This window comes from Dama dama, chromosome 4, assembly GCF_033118175.1.
Source record: "Dama dama isolate Ldn47 chromosome 4, ASM3311817v1, whole genome shotgun sequence".
Taxonomy (NCBI): Eukaryota; Metazoa; Chordata; class Mammalia; order Artiodactyla; family Cervidae; genus Dama; species Dama dama.
The window spans coordinates 62,874,711-62,899,636 of NC_083684.1; the positions used below are offsets into that span (position 1 = coordinate 62,874,711).

At 43.3% G+C, this 24,926-nt stretch overlaps 1 protein-coding gene across 1 annotated transcript in view; it reads right to left on the reverse strand.

Moving 5' to 3' along the window:
* Nucleotides 1-207: 207 nt before the first annotated feature.
* The window catches only part of LOC133055139 (zinc finger protein 420-like), a gene marked incomplete at its 3' end in the record, with an annotated part of 35,040 nt that continues 10,321 nt past the window's right edge, over nucleotides 208-24,926 (reverse strand). The window contains 9 exon segments of the mRNA XM_061140592.1: nucleotides 208-944; nucleotides 13,760-13,816; nucleotides 15,286-15,412; nucleotides 18,266-18,385; nucleotides 18,816-18,869; nucleotides 20,319-20,380; nucleotides 23,504-23,599; nucleotides 23,680-23,864; nucleotides 23,941-24,069. Coding sequence (XP_060996575.1) covers nucleotides 208-944; nucleotides 13,760-13,816; nucleotides 15,286-15,412; nucleotides 18,266-18,385; nucleotides 18,816-18,869; nucleotides 20,319-20,380; nucleotides 23,504-23,599; nucleotides 23,680-23,864; nucleotides 23,941-24,069 — 1,567 coding nt within the window.

A 24,926-nucleotide genomic window follows, 5' to 3' on the forward strand; every position in this document is an offset into this window, starting at 1 on the left:
ATGTTCTTTATCTTTCTGGCTTACTTCACTCTGTATAATGGGCTCCAGTTTCATCCATCTCATTAGAACTGATTCAAATGAATTCTTTTTAATGGCTGAGTAATATTCCATGGTGTATATGTACCACAGCTTCCTTATTCATTCATCTGCTGATGGGCATCTAGATTGCTTCCATGTCCTGGCTATTATAAACAGTCATGGTATATATTTATAAGGTCTCTCCCCAGCATGGATTCGCTGATGTCGAGTAAGAAAAGAATAACGGATAAAGGCTTTGCCAGATGCTGTACATTTATAAGGTGTCTCCCCAGTATGGATTCGTTGATGTGGAGTAAGAAGTGAATAATTGATAAACGCTTTGCCACATTCTGGACATTTATAAGGTCTCTCCCCAGTATGGATTCGCTGATGTTCAGTTAAAGCTGAACGCTGCTTAAAAGCCTTGCCACATGCTGTACATTTATAAGGTCTCTCCCCAGAATGGATTCATTCATGTCGAGTAAGAAGCGAATAATTGATAAAGGCTTTGCCACATTCTGTACATTTATAAGGTCTCTCCCCTGTATGGATTCGGTGATGTTTAGTTAAACCTGAACGCTGCTTAAAAGCCTTGCCACATGCTGTACATTTATAAGGTCTCTCCCTAGTATGAATTTGCTGATGTTGAGTAACACATGAACAGCAGATAAAGACTTTGTCACATTCTGTACATTTGTATGGTTTCTCCCCAGCATGGATTCCCAGATGTTCAGTTAAATATGAACTCTGATTAAAGGTTTGGCCACATGCTGTACATTTGAAATCTTTCCTTCCTGTATGGATTTTCCTATGTCTACTTAGATTTGGTGAGTTTCTAAAGACTTTTCCACATGTATTACACTTGCAATGTTTCCACTTATTCTGAATATTCTGCTGTTGAATAAGTTTTGAAGACTGGTTAAAAGCTTTACCATAATCATAACAATTATAAGTCTTCTCTCCAATATCCATACTCTTATAAGTATTTTTTTTCCTTATAAGTATTAATAGTCAGATTTGAGCTTTGATAAAATATATTCCTACACTTATGATGTTTAGAATTGTTGTCTGAAAATTGATGTCCCTGTTGTTTCACGGGATATGAGTCTTGGTCAACATTATGCCCAGTTTCATTGCATGAAGAGCTTCTCATTCCATCATGTATACTCTTGTAATTATTGGGGGTAGAGCTCCTGCTTAAGGCATTACTCACTTTGTTACACTTGTAAAGTTGTTCCACACTAATTATACCTCCATATGTATTGAACAATGATGGTTGAATAAGGTCTCTCCCATTATTACCAACATTACAGATTTTGGAACAAGGAGACAATAGTTGTTGGTTGAAGAACAAGAAACCCTTGTTAAAGGATCCCTCAAAGTGACGGTATTGGGAATTTTCCCCCTCATGTTTAAATTTCTGTTTTCCAGACATGTTTGAATGTATATTTAATAGACAGCTGTGCTCAGAGTATAGGTTTGAATGAATATTTGCAGTAGAGACTAGATGACCTTCCAGATTTTCCACATTTCCCTTCAGAGAACATGTATTTTTCAAGAGATGATGTGGGTCATTGCTGACAAATATACACTTAACTGCAGATGTTGATGACTGAAATTGGTCATCTGAAATTTTTTTTCCTTATTTGATTCACATCCTTGATTTCTTTTGGCGGTAATGTTTATTTTATGGGAAACTGTACCAACTTGGTTGTGTCCATCATAGCATGCTCTCCACTCTTTATATGCCCTCATAGATTCCCAGTCCTTGGTTAAATGTAAACTTTCAAGGTGAAATCTTTCATATATTCCTAGCTTTGCTGTTGGGAGTAAATCTTCTAAGCCTGGCTTTTGCGTCTTCAAACCTTGGGTGTTGTGAGAAGACACAGCTGAAAGATACCAAATGATAAGTTATTCTACTTACTATTCTTGGGGAATACAGTTTACAATTTACATAAAATTGGCATACACTTGGCTAGATTAAGACTAAAACTGAGATAGAAGGAGTCAAGATGGCAGAGGATTCGGAAGACATGGAGTTCATCTCTCTCCACAAAAGCATCAAGAATACATCTTGAAGTGGAAAAATTCTCAGAGCCCTGCGGAATATGCGCAGAGGAACTTGGACACCTGAAAGGACATGAAAGAGTCCTGCTGAGCCAGGTAGGACAAGAGAGTGCTGGAGGAAAGGGAAGAGGAAAAGAAGCCGGTGGGACCCGCAAAACCCTGGGGGGATCTGAAGAGAGGAGAGGTCTCTACATCCAGGGAAGCCCCTCACTGGGGGGAGCTCAGTTGGGACAGAAGGGGAGACTCGTTCCCTGTGGGAAGAGAACACGGCAACGAGTGTGCAGGACAGAGTGAGACCTGTAAGCAGGGTCCTGACCCCTGCCCTGCCCACGAGCCTGAGAGGGTGTCCTCCGCTGCAGACAAGGGCTGGGTGCTGGACCGTGGGGTCCGGAGAGCAGACCCAGGCAGAGGACTGCGGTTGGCCATAAGGAGACATCCTGAGTGGACGGGAGGGAGGGAAGAGCTCTGCAAATGGCATGCTTGTGGAGGAAGCCTGAACCGCCAGAGAAGCAGAGCGGTGCTGATGAGTGATGCCTGAAGGGAAGAACCTCCTTGCTGCCTCTCTGCCCCTGTGCCTGTCCCTGCCTCTCCAGGCACTAGGAATGGCCCCCACCTAGGTGGGTGATCTCACGACCCCCACAGCTGCTTCCTCCTCCCCAGCCTCCTCCCCACCAGGGTAGGCTCATGGGCTCCAGGGGCACCTTCAGAGCACACGCCTGTGGGTGGTCCCAATGTACAGGTGGTGCTGAAACCACAGCTGAGCCCCAAGGCCCTGCCACTAAGCCAGAAAAGCTGAGATCTCTGCTTGCATCTGTACAAACCATGGTGTTACACCCCACAACTGGCTTGGTAAACTCAGCAGGAACAGAACATCTGGATGGAAATGAGTCTCTGGCAGTCAAGACCTGTCTGGCTTTAGCAACTGTAGAGGTTGTAGGCCCACACATGAGGCATTTGGGCCAGGTCACAGTGTCCATTGCCCCCATAGCACCACAGCGGGTCCAGCTCCACAATGAATGTACACCTGGGATATGACTACAGTGGATCTCTGCTGGTGACCTGGTGAAAACAACATCTGAGAGACACCAGGGTCAAATGCCAGCATACCCATGGTTCAGGTGGGGCCAAGATCAATGCGAACACAGGGTCACAGGCGAGCTCGCACAGCACATGAAAAATGACAGGCAGAGCACTCTCCGAGGAGAATATCCCCAGAGGAGCAATACTCAGTGGCTTCCCTCCCAGTGGGTGTGCTCCAGTCCCACTAGATCAGAAGCACCACAGATCAGAGCAGAGCTAATTTCAGACCTGGGGCCTCTGCTCCACTAATCAGGAAGCAGACCCCGCCACAGACAGTGACAGCCACAGAGGAAAGGCGAAGCGGCCCTCAATATCCGGGCAGGCTCTGGTCACAATAGTAACATTCAACCCCCTCTCAAGGGCATAAGGGCACAAGTCTCTGGACCGCCTTACCCACTATGGAGCAGACACCAGAGCAAAAGGAACTAGGATCTGCAGCCTGCAGAAGAGAGACCACAAACACAGAACATTGGACAAGATGAGATGACAAAGGAGTATGGTGCAGAGAAGAAGTCCAGATAGAAACCTAGAGGAACAACAAAGGGAGGAGCAGTTGAGCAGTGTAATGATTAATTTTTGCTTGAATTAATCAAATTTACAAACAAAACGTTTTCACAAATGCTAATGCCTACTAATTATTTAACCCACTTACCACTCATGTTGTCATCTGAGCATGTTCTAATAGAGTCTAAAATAGTAAATGCTATTGACCTAGAACTAATCAGAAATAGATGGCATAAATGATAAAATCCTGGGATATTTCATAACAAACAAGATAGATTTAATAAGGTAAGAGTTCTTAACAAATCAAATGAGAAGTGAGACTTGAAAAATATGGTGAGAACACAGGGAACTCTACTCAATGCTCTGTGGTGACCTAGATGGGAAGGAAATCTAATCAAGAAGGGAAATGTGTATATGTATCACTTATTCTTTCTGTATAGCAAAACTAACATAACATTGTAAAATAGCGTTTTCGGAACAGAAAAATTTCTTCTTAAAGATTTCTCTATATAATCTATAAGCTTAATAGTGAAGAACAATCAGAAAAAAGCACTGTGGGAAATGTTCTAAACTCCCACGTCAATAATTTGTTTAAAAACTCTGTGAAGTAAATGAATATATTAAAGCATTTTAGCATTAATGAATTGGGACAAATATACTTAACACATTTAATGTTAGTTCATATAAAAAAAGAGAATCTTTAACATAAAATTCAGATTTGCATTTTCTCATTTTAGTGAGGTGTCTTATGCAGTGAAGAAAGAATTTCAGTATGATATTTCTAAGGTCATATGTGTAGTTTCCAGTGGACTGGAAATTATATGGTAGTGTTATAGCCACGCTTTCCGGGAAACAGACTCACTCAGAAGGACAATGCAGATAGTGGAGTGCAGTTTATTATGCCGGCGGGCCCAAGGCAGAGTCTCCTCTTAGCCAAGGACCCCGTCCAGCATTTGTGAAAATCTTTTATACCCCATGCGTACGTGTCCAAACCCACCACCTACCCCATGTGTACGTGTCTAAACCCACCACCTACCCCATGTGTACTTGTCTAAACCCACCACCTACCCCATGTGTACGTGTCCAAACAGTCAACAGTCAACAAGCCCGCAGTTACATTCCAACCAGTTAATAATTGATAAGCCTGTGATTACATCCTGATAGATATGAAAAAAGTTTATGACCTGTCCGGAGACAGGGGTGATTACGGTATGCTTCCTCTTAGGCAATGAGTAGCCTGGATGTGATCTTCAAGATTCCCCTGTCTGGAGGGGGTCTTATCCTTCCATTGTCGTCCCCACAGGCACTAAGCAGAGAGTTCAGAGTCCGCTGGAGAGGCAGCCGAGCACGGCCAGCACGGACAGGCCTGAGATGGAGTCCAGGCCCTATGAATTCCTTCTTCAGTAGAAAACAAAAAACATCTGTCCCCAGTATGCCTACAAGTTTGGCAATTTTTTCACAGCTCCACCCACACACTTCTGACTAGGGACAGAATCAGCACTTTTAAAAGGGCTTAATATAGTTACTCAGAAATATGCAGATTTCCTAAAACCTCCTCACAATGGACGAGTTATCAGGTCATGCAGGTTGTTCCAGCCAAGACAAGTATTTTGGTTCTAACTGTGAATGTGAAAATTAATCACTGGAGAAAAACACACAAATGATAAAAAGAATCAGGAATGGGTCAGGAGATGATGCTCTATGACAGGGACAGAAATAAACCTAGCCTAGTCCAAAATCATCTCAACTGAAGCAGATCTTCTCAAACCATACGACAAAGTATGACTTCCTTCACAATGCTTGTCCCTCTCACCTGACTTATCTGCTTCATCCATAGACACATACCTGGGTGTATGGCTATCTCCATTCTCCTTACATCCCAGGTGAGAGGGTAACACGCAGGAAGGCCAGGGGTCTCCAAATGGAGGAAAGAGGCTGCAAGTGCCAGACATTTTTATCTCTCTTAAGCGGCAGGAGGAAAAAACCAGCCATATGTTTTTCCTTCTCCATACAAATTTAAAAGGTGGTTTCTCTTAACATGCTGTGTTGCCATGACACCTGGTCTCACCTAAAGCTAACTACTCTCAAACCTTGAGTTAACCAATTTCTTTTTCTTATGGAAATGTTGTCTTAAACTATGTTAATGTACCCCAGACTCTATCTTCAAGTTGGTTGTGCCAAAAGGCCTAACTTACTTACTCAGGTATTCTTCTCCTAATCTATGTAAATGGAACTATTTGTTGGTATTCTGCCCTTCTACAAGATTCAAGTCAATCGTTTCATGGCCAGGGATGAATTATCTGGCGCCATTTTAAATTTTATGACATTCCTTTCTTTTCATTAACAGACTGTCAGTGACTATATAACATACAGCTAAAGACTAGGAGGGGGGTACTCTTTTGCCCCCTTCTGATGCCTATGTCAGAAGCTTTCTCTATCTCCTTTATACTTTAATAAAACTTTATTACACAAAAGCTCTGAGCGATCCAGCCTCGTCTCTGGCCCCGGATTGAATTCGTCTCCTCCGGAGGCCAAGAATCCCACGTCTTATCATACAGCAAGAACCTTTCATCTTGGGGCCTCGTCCAGGATCCTTCAGGACAAGGTAAGGATGCTTGGAGCTCTAGTTCTTTGTTCTCCTAGCGAACACGTTTTCCGCTGTACTTTTCTAACTCTGCGGTGTGCTTGTGTGAATGAATGAAACGCCCTGCGCGAAGCTAGTGAGGAGCCCTGCTCTGCGGTTCCGCGGCAACCTCATAAGGCTTATGGCAAAAACCTGTCGGGGGCTTATACCGACCTGCCAATGCCAAGAGGCAACCAATGTTTCCTTCGGGAACCGACCAGAAATGGGCAAAGTGTGTGGACCGAACTCTCCTTTCTCGGTCAGACTTTTCAGTCTCTTTGACCATTTCATAACTCCTTGGGAATTAGAAGTACTAACCTAGTCTATCGGATCATAGACTTTCAAGGGACTTGTGATCTATGTTGCTAATGTGTACTGTGGCCTAGGTCCCAGACTTGGATTGGTAGTCAGAAAGCGCCTAGCCTTGCTAGGACTCGAAAGTTCGGAATCTAGATGGAGCTCTAACTCCAAGAGCATCTCTGAGGTTAAAGGTTACTCAGATTGGAACTGCAATTTTTTTTTTTTTCCTTTGGTAACACTGGCTCTTAGTGGACCAGAGGAGGCTTTTATACTGGTGTGGTGACGCTTGGAAGGAGCATCTCAGTTTTATGTTCATATTGGTCTTATTGCGGTCACGAATATACTCAGGGTCGTGCACGGGCACTCAGGTGACTAATGTTTCCCCCAGAGGTCTTAGCTTGGGAGGCATTCCGGAAGGTTACTCTGATTGCACCCCGGGTGGCATCAGAGGCAAACGAGGTGAAGGGCTGGACGTCAGTCAGGGATGCCATTAGGTCTACCCCTGGTGCATCCCCACCCCGTCTCGGTGGTAGAACCGGGAGGGACGAGTGTGACGCCTGCGTCGGTAGGAGACAGACTAAGTCCGACCAGGAAGGAAAAGCTTTTGGTGTAACGTCTGTCTACACCCCCATCTAGAGCAGGGAGGGACGCCTCCGGTAGAAAAAAATGGCGCTGGTCGCTTTTTTTTCTCTCTTACAGATGGGAGCTAACAATTCCAGCCTCACTCCTTTGAACTGTATCCTGAAAAACTAGGATAGATTTGATCCCCAGGGCTTAAAGAAGATACACCTGGTCTTCCTATGTGATACTGCATGGCCGCGGTACCCACTGGAGGACAGCGAACGGTGGCCAGTTGGAGGGTCTCTTAAGTATAACACTGTTTTACAATTAGACCGGTTCTGTAAAAAGCAAGGGAAATGTGTAGAAGTAGCATATGTGTTGCCCTTTTTCTCTCTGCGAAATATGCCAGACTTAGGTCCTAAGGGTGTAGATTTGGGGGTGAAACCTTCCGCTCCCCCCTGTCCTCCTACTTTGCCCCCGTATTCGGGGCTCCAAGCTGAGACTCAAACTGCTTTGGTCTCAGTGGAAACCCAAACTGAGATTCAAACTGCCTCGGTCTCAGTGGGAACCCAAATTGAGATTCGAACCGCCCACGTAGAGGTCCAAACAACTCCTGTCTCAGTACGACTTCAGACTATTCTGGTTTCAGTAGAAATTCAGACCATCGAAGTAGGAGATGAGATGGAGGACAGGAGGCAAAGAGATAAAGAAAAGCAGGTTTCTCCAATCTATCCCTGGGATATGCGCAGAGCAGCCAGAGAGACTGAGGGACAGCCACTCATGCTGTTGCCTCTTCATGAAGTACCCACCGGGAGAAATTATCAGTCTATGAGAGTTAATAAGCCTTTTTCTTATCAAGAGATACAAAGAATTAAGGAGGATCTGGGAGACTATTTAGAGGACCCAGAAAAATATATTAGAGCTTTTAAAGGTGTTACTCTGCATTATGACCTTACTTGGAAGGATGTGATGTATATCTTGGGACAAACGTTGACTCCCAACTCAAAAGCTCGAGTTTTGGGGAAAGCGGTTGCTTATGGAGATGAATGGCTTGGTAATGAATCAGTGGGAAAGAGGGAGGACGAGATAACTGCCCTCCCCACTGGGAGTCAAGCGGTCCCAGCTACAGAACCAGGCTGGGACTATAACACTGCTAAAGGAAGATGGGATCAGAGTCATTTTGTCAGATGTGTTCTTGAAGGACTCAGGCAGGCGCATTCTAAGCCTTTGAACTATGGCAAACTGGCAGACATAGAACAGGAGGAGAAGGAAGCTCCTGGTAAATTCCTAGACAGACTGAGAGAAGCCCTTCGCAGATTCACTGAGATTGATCCTGAAAGTGAAGAGGGAAAAGTGATCTTAAAGGATAGATTTCTCACTCAGTCGGCTCCAGATATTCACCGTAAGTTATCAAAACGGGCGTATGGACCAAATCAGTCTTTAGATAATCTGTTACAACTGGCTCAGACAGTTTATTATGGTAGGAAATATGAGGAAAAGAAAGAAAGACAGAGAAAGACGAAGGAAAAGGCGGAAGCCCTCGCAATGGCTATGAAAACCGTTCTTAAACAGCCTGAGAAAAATGCCCAGAGGGACCCAGGTGAAAAGGGATGGGCTTGCTATTGCTGTGAAAAGGAGGGGCATCTCAAGCGGGATTGCCCTCAGGCATCTAAGCCGCCCCTGTCTCCATGTCCGGTCTGCAAGGGACCACACTGGAGGAGAGACTGCTCCCAGAGGCGTAGGTCTCAGGGGTCTGACTCTCAAGACAATCAGGACTGAAGGTGCCCGGGGGTTCCCACACAAGCTCCCGTCCTAATTACACCTGAGGAACCCCGGGTATTGATAACGGTGGGAGGCCAATCCGTCAATTTCCTTTTAGATACTGGGGCAACTTACTCCGTGCTTACTGAAGCCCCTGGCCCACTTTCTTCCTGATCCGCTTCTGTAATGGGACTGTCTGGACGAGCCAAAAGGTATTACTTCAGTTATTCTCTGTAGTGCAACTGGGATTCTGTGCTATTTTCACATGAGTTTCTTATTGTGCCAGAATCACCCTCACCCCTTTTGGGGAGGGATATACTGAGCAAGGTCCATGCCTCTGTTTTCATGAATATGGAGCCTTCCCTTTCTCTCCCTTTAGTTGAACAAAATGTGAATCCTAGAGTATGGGCTGATGGAAAATCTGTGGGGCGAGCACAAAATGCTATTCCTGTGGTTGTCAAGCTCAAAGACCCGCACTTATTCCCACATAAGAAACAGTATCCACTGAAACCTGAGGTTAAGGAAAGGTTAAAACCCATCATTGAGAATTTAAAGGAGCAGGGACTATTAGTTCCCTGTAACAGTCCATGCAACACTCCTATTTTGGGTATAAAAAAAATCAGATGGTAAATGGAGACTAGTTCAAGATTTACGAATAATAAATGAGGCTGTGTTTCCTTTACACCCCGTGGTGCCTAATCCTTATACTCTATTGTCTGAAATTCCTGAAGGAGCCAAATATTTTTCAGTAATTGGTTTAAAAAATGCCTTCTATTCAGTGCCTATGGCGGAGGAAAGTCAATTTCTATTTGCCTTTGAAGAACCTACGCAGCCAGCTTCTCAGTTAACCTGGACAGTTTTGCCCCAGGGATTTCGTGACAGTCCTCACTTATTGGGACAAAGTTTGTCACGAGATCTACAAAACTTTAATAGCTCTGAAGCGGTAGTATTACAATATGTAGATGATATTTTGCTCTGTGCTGAGACAGAGGAAGCTTGTTCATGAGCCTCAGAATATTTCTTAAACTTTCTGGCAAGCTGAGGCTACAAGGCATCAAGAGAAAAGGCTCAGCTTTGTCAACAATCTGTTAGATATCTGGGCCTAATCATATCAGAAGGGACTAGGGCCATAGGCCCTGAGAGAATTAAACCTACCCTAAACCATCCCCTACCTATGACTTTAAGACAATTGAGAGGATTTTTGGGAATCACAGGCTACTGTCCTATTTGGATTCCGGGCTATGGGGAACTTGCCCGTCCTTTATATCTGTCCTAAAGAAGTAGCGGTTATGCATTGCAAAGGGCACAGCAGGGATGGGAATCAAGTAGCTGCCGGTAACCTGTTAGCTGACTCTCAGGCCAAAAAAGCAGCACTTTATGAAACCCCCTCCCTACAGACACCTTTGATCTGGACAGGTCCTGTGGAACAGGAAAAACCACTATATACTGAGGAAGAATTAGAAAGATATGAAAAAAGAAGAGCAAAGATTACAGATAAAGGATGGTTACAGTCCGAGGATAGACGATTAATAATTCCTGAAAATGCTCAGTAGAAAATTCTTAAGGGTTTACATCAGAGTTTTCATTTGGGTGTAGAAAGTACTTACCGGGTGGCTTCTCGTTTGTTTGAAGGTAAAAATGTAATGAAAACTTTAAAGAACATTATCAAACGGTGTGAGGTTTGTCAGAAAAATAACCCAAAGACTGAAAAGCCAGCAAAATCTGGATTACAACGAAAGGGAAAGTATCCTGGAGAGGGCTGGGAAATTGATTTTACTCATATGCCAAAAGCTAATGGATATTCTTGCTTACAAGCTTGGGTGGATACTTTTCTGGATGGATTGAGGCACGTTCCCCTGTTGCAGTGAACAAGCTAAGGAGGTTATAAAGATTTTAATCACGAGGCTTTTAATCCATGAAATTATCCCCAGGTTTGGGCTGCCACAGAGCCTTCAGAGTGACAATGGCTCTGCCTTTAAAGCTGCTGTAACTCAGGGGGTGTCTAAAGCTCTAGGAATAGAGTATCACTTACACTGTTCCTGGAGACCCCAATCCTCAGGAAAGGTTGAAAAAGCTAATGACATTATCAAAAGACATCTGCACAAATTAACTCAAGAAACACATGACAACTGGATTAAAGTCCTATCCATAGCTTTAATGAGGGCTCAAACTGCCCCAAAAAAGGAGGGGCTGTCCCCCTTTGAATGTATTTATGGAAGGCCTTTCTAACGCAGACATTGGTATAGATCCTGAAGCCCTGGAGTTAACTAATTATGTGACTCAGCTCTCAGCTTTTCAACAGGCATTAACAGAACTCCGGGAGACGACTCCTGACCCAGCCTCTGAATCCAGCAAGCCTCTATTTGAGCCAGGAACCGAGGTCCTCATAAAAACATTGGGGTCTGGGGGCCCATCCCTCGAGCCCCTCTGGGAAGGCCCTTACCAGGTTATTCTTTCTTCTCCCACAGCTGTCAAAGTGCCAGGGATTCATTCGTGGGTACATCACACTCGAGTCAAGAGATGGCACCCTGACCAGAACTAAGTGATGTCATTTTATGTTTTTACTTCTATGCTCTGACTTTGTATGTTTCAGATGGGCCTGATAATCTATGTGAGCCTACTTCTGCTGACTCCAGAAATCCTGAGTCTGCCGTTTGATCCTCAAGACAATGCCTTCCTGTCCTGGGCTCACTCCTATACTGCATTCCACAATCGGTCTAACTGCTGGGTCTGCGGAGCACTCACCTCTTCATCAGTGGAAGGCGTCCCATGGTGGACGTCTCCACTTCAAGGAAAAGACTTTCTCCAAGTCTGCAAATACCTTCGACAACAATCACATGTGATGCCTCTTCTTCGTCTGATGACATCTAACAACCCTAGAATGGACTGGTGTAATACTTTGTACCTTAACTATGGACATAATGTGACTTTTAATTTTGATTATACACTGTCTCAGTTTAATCACTATTTTGCTGCACAGAAGACAAACAGGTCTAGATCTGATGGTTTTTTACCTGATGTTTATCAAATATGGGATGAGGTTATATGGCTAACTCCTGAAAAAGGACGTTTAATATCTACTGCCCCTATATGCTAGGAACAAACAGAGCCTTCCCCCAAAGTTAGCCAACAGCTTAATTACAATGATTGGAAACAATTGGGATTTTTGCCTCAGGAAATATGTAACGTAATCATTCCCGTGTTTTCCAACCCCAGTTCAGGACCTCCCTTTGTCTGGCCAGGCACTAATTGGGACTGGATATCTCAGTCACACTGGCTTGCTCCAAACGGGACTTATTGGATATGTGGCTCTTACCTATGGGCTTGGCTTCCCCCTGGCTGGATAGGGAGATGCACCCTGGGTCTAGCCTTTACTCATGGCTTTATATTTTCAGAGCTTCCAGAAAAGCTTGCTAATTTACCCCACCTTAAAACTCGGTGGGCAAGGTCTGTATTTCACTGGTATGATTATTTGGCTGCAGTGTTTGTCCCCTCTTTGGGAACTACAGATGTTATGCTACGAGTAGGTGCTTTGACTAATTTTACTCAACAGGCATTACAAGATTCTCAAAAGGCTATTTCAGCTCTTAATGCTGAACAAGCACAAATTAGGAAGCTGGTTTTACAAAGCAAATTGGCTTTAGATATTCTGACAGCTGCACAAGGAGGAACTTGTGCCATCATTCATACTCAACACTGCGCATATATACCTGATACGAGCACTAATGTTACTCATTTTACTAAACGCATGAACAAGATGCTTGGGGCCATGGATACTCCTGAAGCCTCAATTGCCTCACTTTGGGAGACGTTAATTAGTTCCCCATGGTGGAAAACGATCTTAATTAAAATAATTCTGATTGTTTTGTTTTTGCTGTTTGCTCCCTGCATCTGTAACTGTGTAAGTGGATTTGTTTCTAGTCGCCTGAAAGCTTTTAAGTTACAAATGGTTGCTCAAACTCCTGCTATCACTGCAGCTTCTTCCGACTACTATTTGGGGCCCCTGGATCAGACATCCTCACTATGAGGATTAGGAGAATATGCTGCCTCACCAATTTAGGGACAACGCCCCTCTTCAGCTCGGAAGCAGTTATGGAATGAGAATGACGCCCCTTTTCCCTAGGCAACATAATTCTCCTGAAAGAAAAGGGGTAATGAGAGGGTAACAGGCAGGAAGGCCAGGGGTCTCCAAATGGAGGAAAGAGGCTGCAAGTGCCAGACATTTTTATCTCTCTTAAGCGGCAGGAGGAAAAAACCAGCCATATGTTTTTCCTTCTCCGTACAAATTTAAAAGGTGGTTTCTCTTAACATGCTGTGTTGTCTTGACACCTGGTCTCACCTAAAGCTAACTACTCTCAAACCTTGAGTTAACCAATACATTTCTTTTTCTTATGGAAATGTTGTCTTAAACTATGTTAATGTACCCCAGACTCTATCTTCAAGTTGGTTCCGCCAAATGCCCCAACTTACTTACTCAGGTATTCTTCCCCTAATCTATGTAAACGGAACTATTTGTTGGTATTCTGCCGTTCTACAAGATTCAAGTCAATCATTTCATGGCCAGGGATGAATTATCTGGCGCCATTTTAAATTTTATGACATTCCTTTCTTTTCATTAACAGACTGTCAGTGACTATAAAACATACAGCTAAAGACTAGGAGGGGGGTACTCTTTTGCCCCCTTCTGATGCCTATGTCAGAAGCTTTCTCTATCTCCTTTATACTTTAATAAAACTTTATTACACAAAAGCTCTGAGCGATCCAGCCTCGTCTCTGGCCCCGGATTGAATTTGTCTCCTCCGGAGGCCAAGAATCCCGCATCTCATCGTTCAGCAACAACCTCACAGGGATCCTTCATTTGCTCCAGAAACGTGACCAGGTCCGGCTTAGAGACCACAAGACCTGTTCATCAGAAAAAGGAATATGTGTTTTCTGAGATATTCATCAATTTCCAATCCGATACGTATTCAGGTGAGAGAGAACTCAAGGTAGAAAGTTAAAATAACATTTAAAAAAATGATTTCACCAAATAGTTTATTGGAAGCATCTTTAAAAGACAAATGCATCAAAATCAGATTCTGATATTATGCTCAAGTACTACTAAGGCAAAAGCAGGTAGTGGAATTCTGGTTTTAAGAGGAGAGTGGCACTATTTGATACCACAGAACTTACAGAATTACCATGAACCTAGAATGAAGTATATGCAGGTCAAGAAGCAACAGTTAGAATCATACATGGAACAGTTGACTGGTGGAGGATTGGGAAAGGAGTACATCAAGGCTGTACATGGCCACCCTGCTTATTTAATTTCTATGCAGAGTACATCGTGTTAAATGCTGGGCTGGATGAATCACAACCTGGAATCAAGATTACCAGGAGAGATATCAACAACCTCAGATAGACAAATGATATCACTCTAATGGCAGAACTTGAAGAGGAACTAAAAAGGCTCTTCATGGGGGTGAAAGAGGAGAGTGAAAAAGCTGGCTTAAAACTCAACATTCAGAAAACTAAGATTATGGCATCCAGTCTCATCACGTCATGGCAAATAGACAGGGGAAAAGTGGAAACAGTGACAGATTTAATTTTGGGAGGGGCGGTGGGCTCCAAAATTACTGCAGATGGTGACTGCAGCCATGAAATTAAAAGATGCTTGCCCTTTGGAAGAAACGCTATGACAAAGACAGCATATTAAAAAGCAGAGACATCACTTTGCCAACAAAGGTCAAAGCTATGGATTTTTCAATAGTCATGTATGGATGTGATATTTGGAACATAAAGAAGGCTGAGCACCAAAGAACTGATGCCTTCGAACTGTGGTGCTGGAGAAGACTCTAGAGAGTCCCTTGGTGAGCAAGGAGATCACACCAGTCAATCCTAAAGAAATCAACCCTGAATATTCATTGGAAGGACTGATGCTGAAGCTCTGATACTTCCACCACCTGATGCGAAGAGCCAATTCATTGGAAAAGACCCTGATGCTGGGAAAGATTGAGGGAAGGAGTAGGGAGTGGCAGAAGAGATGGTTGAATAGCATTATTGACTCAGTGGATATGAATGTGAGCAAACTCTGGGAGTTAAACTAGGCTAGGGAAGCCTGGCTTGCTGCATTCCACGGGATCGCAAAGAGTTGGACATGACTTAGCGACTGAACAACAAGGAGGACACAGGTTGCATCAAGAAAGAAGGTTAGATTTATAATGACTCATAATAAAGTCTTTCTTGCAAATGTTACAAATACCCAGTTTCCCCTGGAAAGTAGGGATCTTAACCTCTACTGGACAAAGCAGAAAATTCCAGGAGACATACTAGAATGAATGAACCAACACCCTGAGGATACATAAGGGATTCTGGAAGGTAGATATCCTCACCCAAGCAGGCCAGATTCCTGTAATTCTCTAACATCACGTCCCTGTACAACTCCTGCTGACCGAGGTCCAGGCATTCCCACTCCTCTTGAGTGAAATTTACGGTCACATCCTGGAATGTCAGCAGCCCCTGAAATATAAAGGACATGAGCCATGTGGACCTGGGAAGACTTCCTAATGTGACCCAAGATGAAACCAGTAAGAGAAATGGTTTTGATTTAGGAGAATGTCTCGTGTTACACAAGAACATAATTTTTATACTGCCGTGTTTTCCACTGTATTTCTAACCCCAGGAAAAGAGAATGAGATATGACCCACAGACCACTCTAGAAACTATTCTGATCTGGAAGAGAAATTATAAAACAATCGCATCAACACTGACTTATCTATTTTTGAGAGTTGTACTCCTGTGACCCAGGATAAACTGTCTATCAAGGAAACCATGTTAGTCACTCAGTCATGTCTGATTCTTTCCGACCCCATGGACTACAGCATGCCAGGCTTCTCTGTCCATGGGATTTTTCAGGCAAGAATACTGGAGTGAGTTGCCATTTCCTTCTCCAGGGGAATCTTCCCCACCAGTGGATCGGACCTGGGTCTCCCACATTGCAGGCAGATTCTCCACCATCTGAGCCACCAGGGAAGCCCCCTATCAAGGAAACAGGAAATATTTTTAAAAAGCATGATGCTCTGATCTAAGAGTTCTAGAGTGGGGCCAATGTGCCGCATTTTTAACAAGCTTATTTTAACTAGTAATGTTGAAAATTCTGATACATGAATGACCGTTCTGAATAGCAAAGAGGTAGACCACTAAGGTAAGAATTGATACTTAACTTTGAATTTTAAATGTTTTACAAAATTGACAGGTCTGATACAATAGTACCCATAGCAGCAATAATCCTTTGAACTATTTAGTATATACTATATGTCTTTCTAAATGTTTTTACAGGGTCTTGAATGCATCACATAAATAATATAAAATCAACAACATTGTTGTTCCACCGTTTTGCAAATATTTTGTCAAACATTCATTAAATGACAGATCTTGAAATTTGCTTCAGTTTATGTGAACTAAAATTTAACTGGCAAAACACAAATAGACAGAGACAACACTAAAGAAAGTGTATAGTTTTTCTAGAGTCTTCCCTGGTAGTGTGAGCTCCCAAGTCAGGGGGCTGGGTTCAGTCCCTTGTTAGAGAACTAGATGCCACACGCCACAGCTAAAGTTTGCCTGCTGCAACAAAGTCTCCCACATGGCTCCAAGATTCTGCAGGCTACAACCAAGACACAACTCAGCCAAACATAAATATGTGTATTTTTTAAAATGAACTTTATATAACTGGGGAGAATACCAAAACAAGAAAAGAAAAAATTTTAACATTTTCATGCACACAGACATATATTAAAATGAGACTATGTACTTATTAAGAGTATTAAAGAAAAGCTAACATTCAGAAAACTAAGATCACAGCATCTGGTCCCATCACTTCATGGCAAATAGATGGGGAAAGAGTGGAAACAGTGGCTGACTTTATTTTTGGGGGCTCCAAAATCACTGCAGATGGTGACTGCAGCCATGAAATTAAAAGACGCTTACTCCTTGGAAGGAAAGTTATGACCAACCTACACAGCATATTAAAAAGCAGAAACATTACTCTGTCCACAAAGGTCTGTCTAGTCAAGGCTATGGTTTTTCCAGTAGTCATGTATGGATGTGAGAGTTGGACTATAAAGCAAGCTGAGCACAGAAGAATTGATGCTTTTGAACTGTGGTGTTGGAGAAGACTCTTGGGAGTCCCTTGGACTGCAAGGAGATCCAACCAGTCCATCCTAAAGGAAATCATTCTGGAAGTTCATTGGAAGGACGGATGTTCAAGCTGAAACTCCAATATTTTAGCAATCTGATGCGAAAAACTGACTCATTTGAAAAGACCCTGATTTTGGGAAAGGTTGAAGGCAGGAGTAGAAGGGGACGATACACGATGAGATGGTTAGATGGCATCACTGACTCAATGGACATGAGTTTGGGTAAACTCCAGGAGTTGGTGATGGACAGGGAGACCTGGAATGCTGCGGTTCATGGGGTTGCAAAGAGTCAGACACGAATGAGCGACTGAACTGAACTCATTCATGTTCAGTTCAGTTCATTTCCGTTCAGTTCATTCTTATTCGTGTCAATGAAATCGATATTCATGTCAATAAAATCAGTTCATATTCAGTTCAGTTCAGTAATTCATATTCATGTCAATCAAATCGAGATTATTTTTAATGGGTTAAAATATGTACATCTACTTGTGGATGATATTCTTTGTATATTTTAAATACACTAGGGTGCAAACATATACAATGGTATAAGATAAATTAGAGCTCTTGGTTCTGAAACTTTAATTTCTTGAAAAACTCTATCATTTTGTTGAGCTGTATCTTAGAAATTTAAGAGGTGAAAACAGATTAGCACCAATATGACTGTTGCAAATATATTGATAAAAAAATTCAAAAAAGTGAGTAAGAAGACTATGTCTATGATATGAGCGTGGAGTGTACTGGAAACATCACACTTGGGCTTGAGTGATGAAAACTCCCACTCCCAAAACCCAGTATCTATCCTTAACACAGTGAGTGTTCATTTTCCAAAGCAAAGAGAAACCAAGAAGATGTGGAGTTTCTCCATTAACTGTGAGGGTTTTCACATGTTCCTCATTCCCTTTTTCCACAGCCTTCTTTAAAGACAGAGGGGAAAAAAAATGAACTTTATAGCCTGATAATCTCAGAGAAATCACCAGAGCCAGTGGACATCATCTGTCATGGTGTAAATGGATCACACGCAAGATGTTCTATCAGAACCTGGGCATTTCGGAAAAAATAAGGTAATTGTAACTTGAACCTAACATAAAAAAATATCAGTTCTTTTTGTCTTTGGAGTCGGACCTGCCTCTCGCAGTCTCCTTTTCTTTGTACCCCGGGTCTGAGGGTCTCTACTGACTCTAAATCCCCGCTCCCGCCCCACCACCCCCAGTAGATTCAGACGTCTCCAGAAGCGGCGAAGGGGCGCCTGCCTTTTGCTTTGAAGTCCGCACTGAAGCCGGTTCCTGCTTTTGGAACGCTGAAACGTTGCGTTTCGCACCTTTTTCCGGCTTAAAACCGTTTACTGACCTCACTGATTCCTCTACCTTTTCTGCACCACATACAATTCTATTAGGCGAGGTGGTTTATTCGCTCCACGTTCTTCAGCCTCTCCTCCTCGGGCCCTGGAGGCCTCGCCGGCCGCCCCGCTCCCGCAGAGGCCGCGTTCTCTCCCCGGTCCTGGGGTTCTGGAGAGCCCGCCCCGCTCCTGAGACCCCTCTCCTTCCCAGCCCTCTGTCCTCACGTCTCCTCAGGCCGGTCCTTCTGCCCTTCCAAGTAACTTTTCCCCTGATCCCTGCTGGCGGGAGGTGACCTGAGCCAGCCACGTCACACCCAAGGTTCTTCGGCCCCACATACCAGCCGCTACAATTTGGCTCTTGCGGGAGGGCCTTTCTTATTCAGTCTCCTACCCTGTAGGAGTAGTGGGCGGAAGGCGGGATCCGGAGAAGCAGAGACAGCGACTCCTAGAGAAATGGAAAATTGAGAAAAGCACGTGGGCAAGTGATGGCAGTGAAGAGGATTGTGAGGAACTTGGAAGACACAGCTTCATGAAGGAGAATGAGCCTTGTAGGGAGTGGGTGGGGAAAGGAGAGAAATTCAGAGAAAAGCAGGATCTCCGGAGAGTTAACGGTGAGCAACATAGGGAGGTGTGGTTGTTCATTCCGACACTTTGCGAGCCCTGTATCTCCCAGAGTTTTCTCAAATCCATGTCCGTTGAGTCCAGGGATGGTATCTCCCCATCTCGTTCTCTGCCGCCCCCTTCTGTAGCCTTCAAGGGAGAGGGGCTGTAAATCAGGGGTCCCAAAGAGGGCGACAGTGGAGAGGCAGTTCACAGAGACAGCCCGCGAAGGCGATACTAGAGTTGGGCCCAGAGCAAGAATATCCTGCTGGGAGAGAAAGGGGACTCCTAGTGATTGGAGGAGCTGAGAAAAAAAGCGAGCTGAGAGGAAGCATAGCCACTTGGGAATGCCAGAGAGTTGGGAGGAAGGGAGGGCAGAGATGGAGGAAGAAAGGCAGAAATGCAGGGAGATTGAAGCTCACCAGGGAGGTTGGAGCGAAAGCAACTTGAAGGCGAACAGATGGCAGAGAGAGGCGGGATGGGAGACAGGGAAGAAGTAGAGAGGAGGAAGGGCACAGCAGGGGAGCAGAGATGAGAGCAGAGAAAGGGAGATGTAGAAAGAATAGGGAAACAGATCAACCAAATGAAGTGGAAACAGCTAGTGTGCAGGTGATGGTGGGGACTAGATCCAGAAGAGTGCTGAAGCAGTTGGCTAAGAATTATTAAGTCATCATACATTGATTTTTGGCTTTAAAATCTAATGCAGATCTTACTTCTTTAAATTCTACAGATAAGAATGAGAATTGCAAAACTTCTGTCTGTGACGCATGTGTATTTTGTAATTATTTATATTAAAAATGCATGCATCTGAAGAGCCTGTTGAGGTGGGGACTGGGGCAGTGACTTGATTCTCTCAGGTGTGGGTCACCCCCTTCCCTGTTCCTGGTGAGGAGTAGAGGTATGTGAGAGAAGAAATGGGGCAAGAACTGACTGACTCTTACTACATGATGCCTTTTCAAGGAACTGTAACCATGTTCTTTGTGACGGTTTTACTTTTGGTTTTCTGCTTTCTTTGAATTTATTAGTTTTGTAGCTTGGGATAAAGATTTCTTGGTTCAATAGTGACTTTCTTGTAAAGAATTATGGAGATTTGTCTCACTTGGGACAACTTGGATGAATGAAGAGAATATTATGGTAAGTGAGTTAAGCAGACAGGGAAAGACTGATATTATATGTTCTTCTATTATGTGGAATGTAAAAAAAATGAAACTCACGAGTATCAGAGGATAGGATGGTGGTCACCTGGGGCTGTAAGGTCAGGAAGATGGGGAGATGTTGGTCAAAAGCTACCGACTTTGAGTTGTGAAATGAGTGTGTCCTGGGGAGGTATGCGCAGCATGCTGACTGTAGTTAATCCTGTAAAAAAAAAGAAAAAAAAAAAAAGAGAGAGAGAGAGAGAGAAAAATATCAGTTTTATGCAAAATTCATTTCATATATACTTCCTCCGTTTTGTATGCTAACAATGTGTTTAACTAGTAACTCTTAACATTACAGAGGACAGTATCTCATAGTTTTCTTTTTATTTCTGAGCATTTTCTGAAAAATTCTGGATCACTGAGTTTATTTAATATATAAGGGCATTTTCTAACTCCTAAAGAGCTGAAATTGCACCCACGTGTAAACTCATCATGGCATTTCCCCTAGTTCCCTAAGATCCCAACACCGAACCACATCCCAGTGCAAATCTCGGATACCAGTGCCTCTCCGTGTTTCTCTCTCACAAAGGGATATATTCACCAGTTGAAAGTTGCTAATTCAGGTTGAGAATTCATCATGCTCCATAGAAATCCAGGATACAGACAAGGGAGACAAGATTCTGGGACACAAGGGAGAAGTGGTCTAAAGAGCCAGGTTTCACTATGATAAGAAGAAAAGGAAAAAATAAAGAAGTTGATAACAAACACCCAGGCAGAAAAGTCAGAAGCAGAGAACTAAAGGTTTGCAGGTTCTCAGTCCAGGCATTTCAGGAAGAAAAGCAGACACAGCCCCAGACCCGGGACAGGACACATACCTGAGAAGCTGCCATTTCCTCCTCTTCTTCCTCCTGCTCTGTGTCTTCTCTGGGGAAGTTATGCCACAAACTCACATCTGCATCTTGAGAAAATATCTTCAAAGGCATCCGCACAGCTCTTTAACCTGCAACTACTTCACCTACAGACAAAAGGACCTTGAAAAGCTGAAAAGACCCACCTCTCCTGTCCTCTCTCAGGAGACATTCAGGAACAATCACTTCCTACCTGGAGACCAGCCTATGGACTTATTTCTTGATTGTTCTCTCCCCATAGAGAGCTCCTAACCCTCTGCTCACACAGATGATGTGAGTTGACTTCCCCGGTCCAAATCCAGCTAGACCAACCCTGCTGCCTCTCCGTGGACTGACGCCGGGCCTCAGCTCTCACAAATGCACCAGGAGCCGCGTCCTTATCCCGGGCCCCCCTTAGAGTCCCCTGGAGCACTTCCTACACACCACACTGGGGCTGCCACAGGACTAATAGAGAACTCTGGGGAGGGCCCCGGGGAGGTCATGTCCTAGCACTGGTCACGTGACCCTGATGGGAAACAGATGGAAACCACTTGGCTAATGGTTCAGATTCTTCCTGAACCATTTCAGTGAATATGAACCCCTTGAGGTCAGGTCCCCACTCTAAGAAGTTATGAATCTGCAGGTCTGAGGTGGGTTCATTAAATACGTCTTTAGCATGTTCTCTGTTCTGATGCTTCTCCCCCAAGACCCACACTCAGGAGCCCTGAGCTTCAGCCCTCACACTCAGCACTGCTGAGACCTCTCAGAAGGGGAGGGTTTAGGCTGGGAATTTCTGAGGGAGGTCAGGCTAGAACCAGGCAGAGAAAGCTGCAGTACTTGGGGTTCAGGCCTAAGTGACCCTGGGTGAAGCACTGTGGGTTCCTCAGGCTGAGTGTGGATTCGTTCATTCATACCAAGAGGAACAGGATTCTGGTGAGCTCTGAGGGTGTCACTGAAGGGGGGCCTGTGAAGTAGGCCCTGGGGTTCAGCAAGACTGCTGGTCTCAAGGAAGGGGGTCACCTAGAGCAGGTGCTCACAGGACTGGCTGGTGTGAGTTCAAGGACCTGCAGGCTGCCTGCTCCCCAGATAGACGCTGAGGCAGCAACAGCATGGAGCAGTTCAGGGGAGCTCTCAACAGTACTCTGTATGATCCTTCTTATTAGAGCCATCACCATGCCCCAGCAGTTACAGAGAGGGGGAAAAGTACAATGGAGAAGCGATGGGAAATACATGATCAAATTATATGAGGCTTAAGGTCAGTAACAGATGTCATCCCACAGTGCTACCTAATAGTTTACTGTTACGATTCTTTCCTGCAACCTTAAATAAGATGGGAGAGGTTAACGGTGGTGATAGGTAAACACTTCATTCATTACACATCAACTGTATCACCAGAAACCATTCAGTTTTATTGATCACATGTATGAATAGCACATGTAGTCAGAATGAAACCTTTTACAATCCACTGTGTGATCCTTGATTAGAATACAGATTACAAGCATAGACCATGATATTCATTTTTCTGATACAATTTGGTCTGAGAGTTGCACTTTCTATGTTTACAAAATGAAGGCTAATCATTTAATAAACAAGACACAGATTAATTACATGATTTTTCTGGGAAGGGTTTCCCATACTTTTCCAGGGTATCAGAGAAGTCTTTATTTCAAACGTGTCAATTAATATTCATGACTGACTTCTGCTGGTATTACAAAGATGCATCAAAATTTCAGTGAACTGTCATTGTATTATCCTTAAAAAGCAAGTGACATTGACATTTTAGAACAAACCTCTGTGGAATTGTTTCCTGAACACTTACATCATGGTGACCTACAGGGTTGTTTGACACCAGTGACAAACACCTCCATTTAGATGTTCAGTGTACATGTTATATTACTATGTCCTTAATGTCCTCAGTGGAGAATAAATACCAATGGTTCCTACATCATGTAGGATTCTCTTCTCACTGAGGCAGCAACCATCAAAAACTTAAGTTCACACGCACAGTACAAACAAAGCATGACATGTGGTATTTTGAGGGTTGAGTTACTTCCATGTGGTTTTCAAATAATCTCAAATATGTCAGAACAAACAAGAATACATTGCTAATAAGTGTACCGCTCCACACCCAACCCTCCATCCTGGGATCCATCCTAACATATCAATTTTCTCTGTGTTTTAACTACGGATTGCTATCTACAGTAATTCTCCTTCAGAGGAAATACGAAGTGCTTCCTAGTAGGCATTCTCTGATATTTATTTAGATTTGATTTTTATGAAACCTCTCCTACTTTTTTTTACATCATCACATATCTTTCCTGTATAAATGCTCTCGTGTTTTCTAAAGCGTACATTTAGGACTAACCTCTTTCATCACTTACTACATTACTAGGGTTTCTCTCCAGTATGTGCTCTCTGATGTCTAGTGAGGTGAGAGCTCTGATTAAAGCCTTTGCCACTTTCCTTACATTTAAATTTTTAAGTTTTCTCTGAAGGATGAATTCTCTGATGTTGACTAAGACTTGAGCTCTGGGTAAAGGCTTTGCCACATTCTTTACATCTGAATGGTTTCCAGTACAAATTTGCCAATGTTGAATAAAGCTAGGAATTTGGTTAAAGGCTTTGCCACAACCCTTATATTTATAAGGTTTCTCTCCAGTATGAATTATCGGATGCCTATTAAGAGTGGAACTATGATTAAAGGTTTTGCCACACTCTGTGCATTTATAATGTTTCTCCTCAGTATGAATTCTCTTATGTTGAATAAATTTTGAGCAATGGATAAAGGCCTTGCCACATTCTGTACATTTCTTAAGTCTTCTCTGCATTACCAACATGAATTTGCAAATGTCTAGCAAGAATTGATATCCCATTAAAGGTTTTTCCACATTACATATATTTATAAGGCTTCTCTCCAGTATGAATTTGCTGATGTCAAGTGAGATATGAGCACTGGATAAAGGCTTCGCCACATTCTGTACATTTGAAAGGTTGCCATCCTGTATGAATTTTCCTATGGCTACTTAGATTTCATGGTTTAGCAAAGACTTTCCCACATTTATGACACTTGTTATGCTTCTGAGGATTTTGAATGCTGCTGTTGAATAAGTTTTAAAGATTGATTTAAAACTTTCCCATACACACCACAATCATAAGTGTTGTCTCCAATGTCTCCAAACAATATTCAAACTTCTGCACAATTGCACTCATTTTACTTGCCAGCACGGTAATGCTCAAAATCCTTCAAGCAAGGCTTCAACAGAATGTGAACTGAGAATGTCCAGATGTACAAGCTGGATTTACAAAAGGCAGATGAGTGAGAGATGAAATTGCCAACATCCGTTGGATCATAGAAAAAGCAAGAGAATTCCAGAAAACATCTACTTCTGCTTCATTGATTATGCTAAAGGCTTTGTGTGGATCACAACAAACTGCGGAAAATTCTGAAAGAGCTGGGAATACCAGACCACCTGATCTGGTTTCTGAGAAACCTGCATGCAGGTCAAGAAGAAACAGTTAGAACTGAACATGGAACAATGAACTGGTTCCAAATTGGGAAAGGAGTACATCAAGGCTGTATATTGTCACCTGCTTATTTAACTTATATGTGGATACCATTATGTAAAATGCTGGGTTGGATGAGGCTCAAGCTGGAATCAAGATTGCCAGGAAAAATATCAATAACCTCAGATATGCAGATGACACCACCCTTAAGGCAGAAAGCAAAGAGGACCTAAAGAGCCTCTTGATGAAAGTGAAAGAGGAGAGTGAAAAAGCTGGCTTAATACTCAAAATTCAAAAAACTAAGATCATGGCATCCAGTCCCATCTCTTCATGACAAAGAAAAGGGGCAACAATGGTAACAGTGAGAGACTTTAT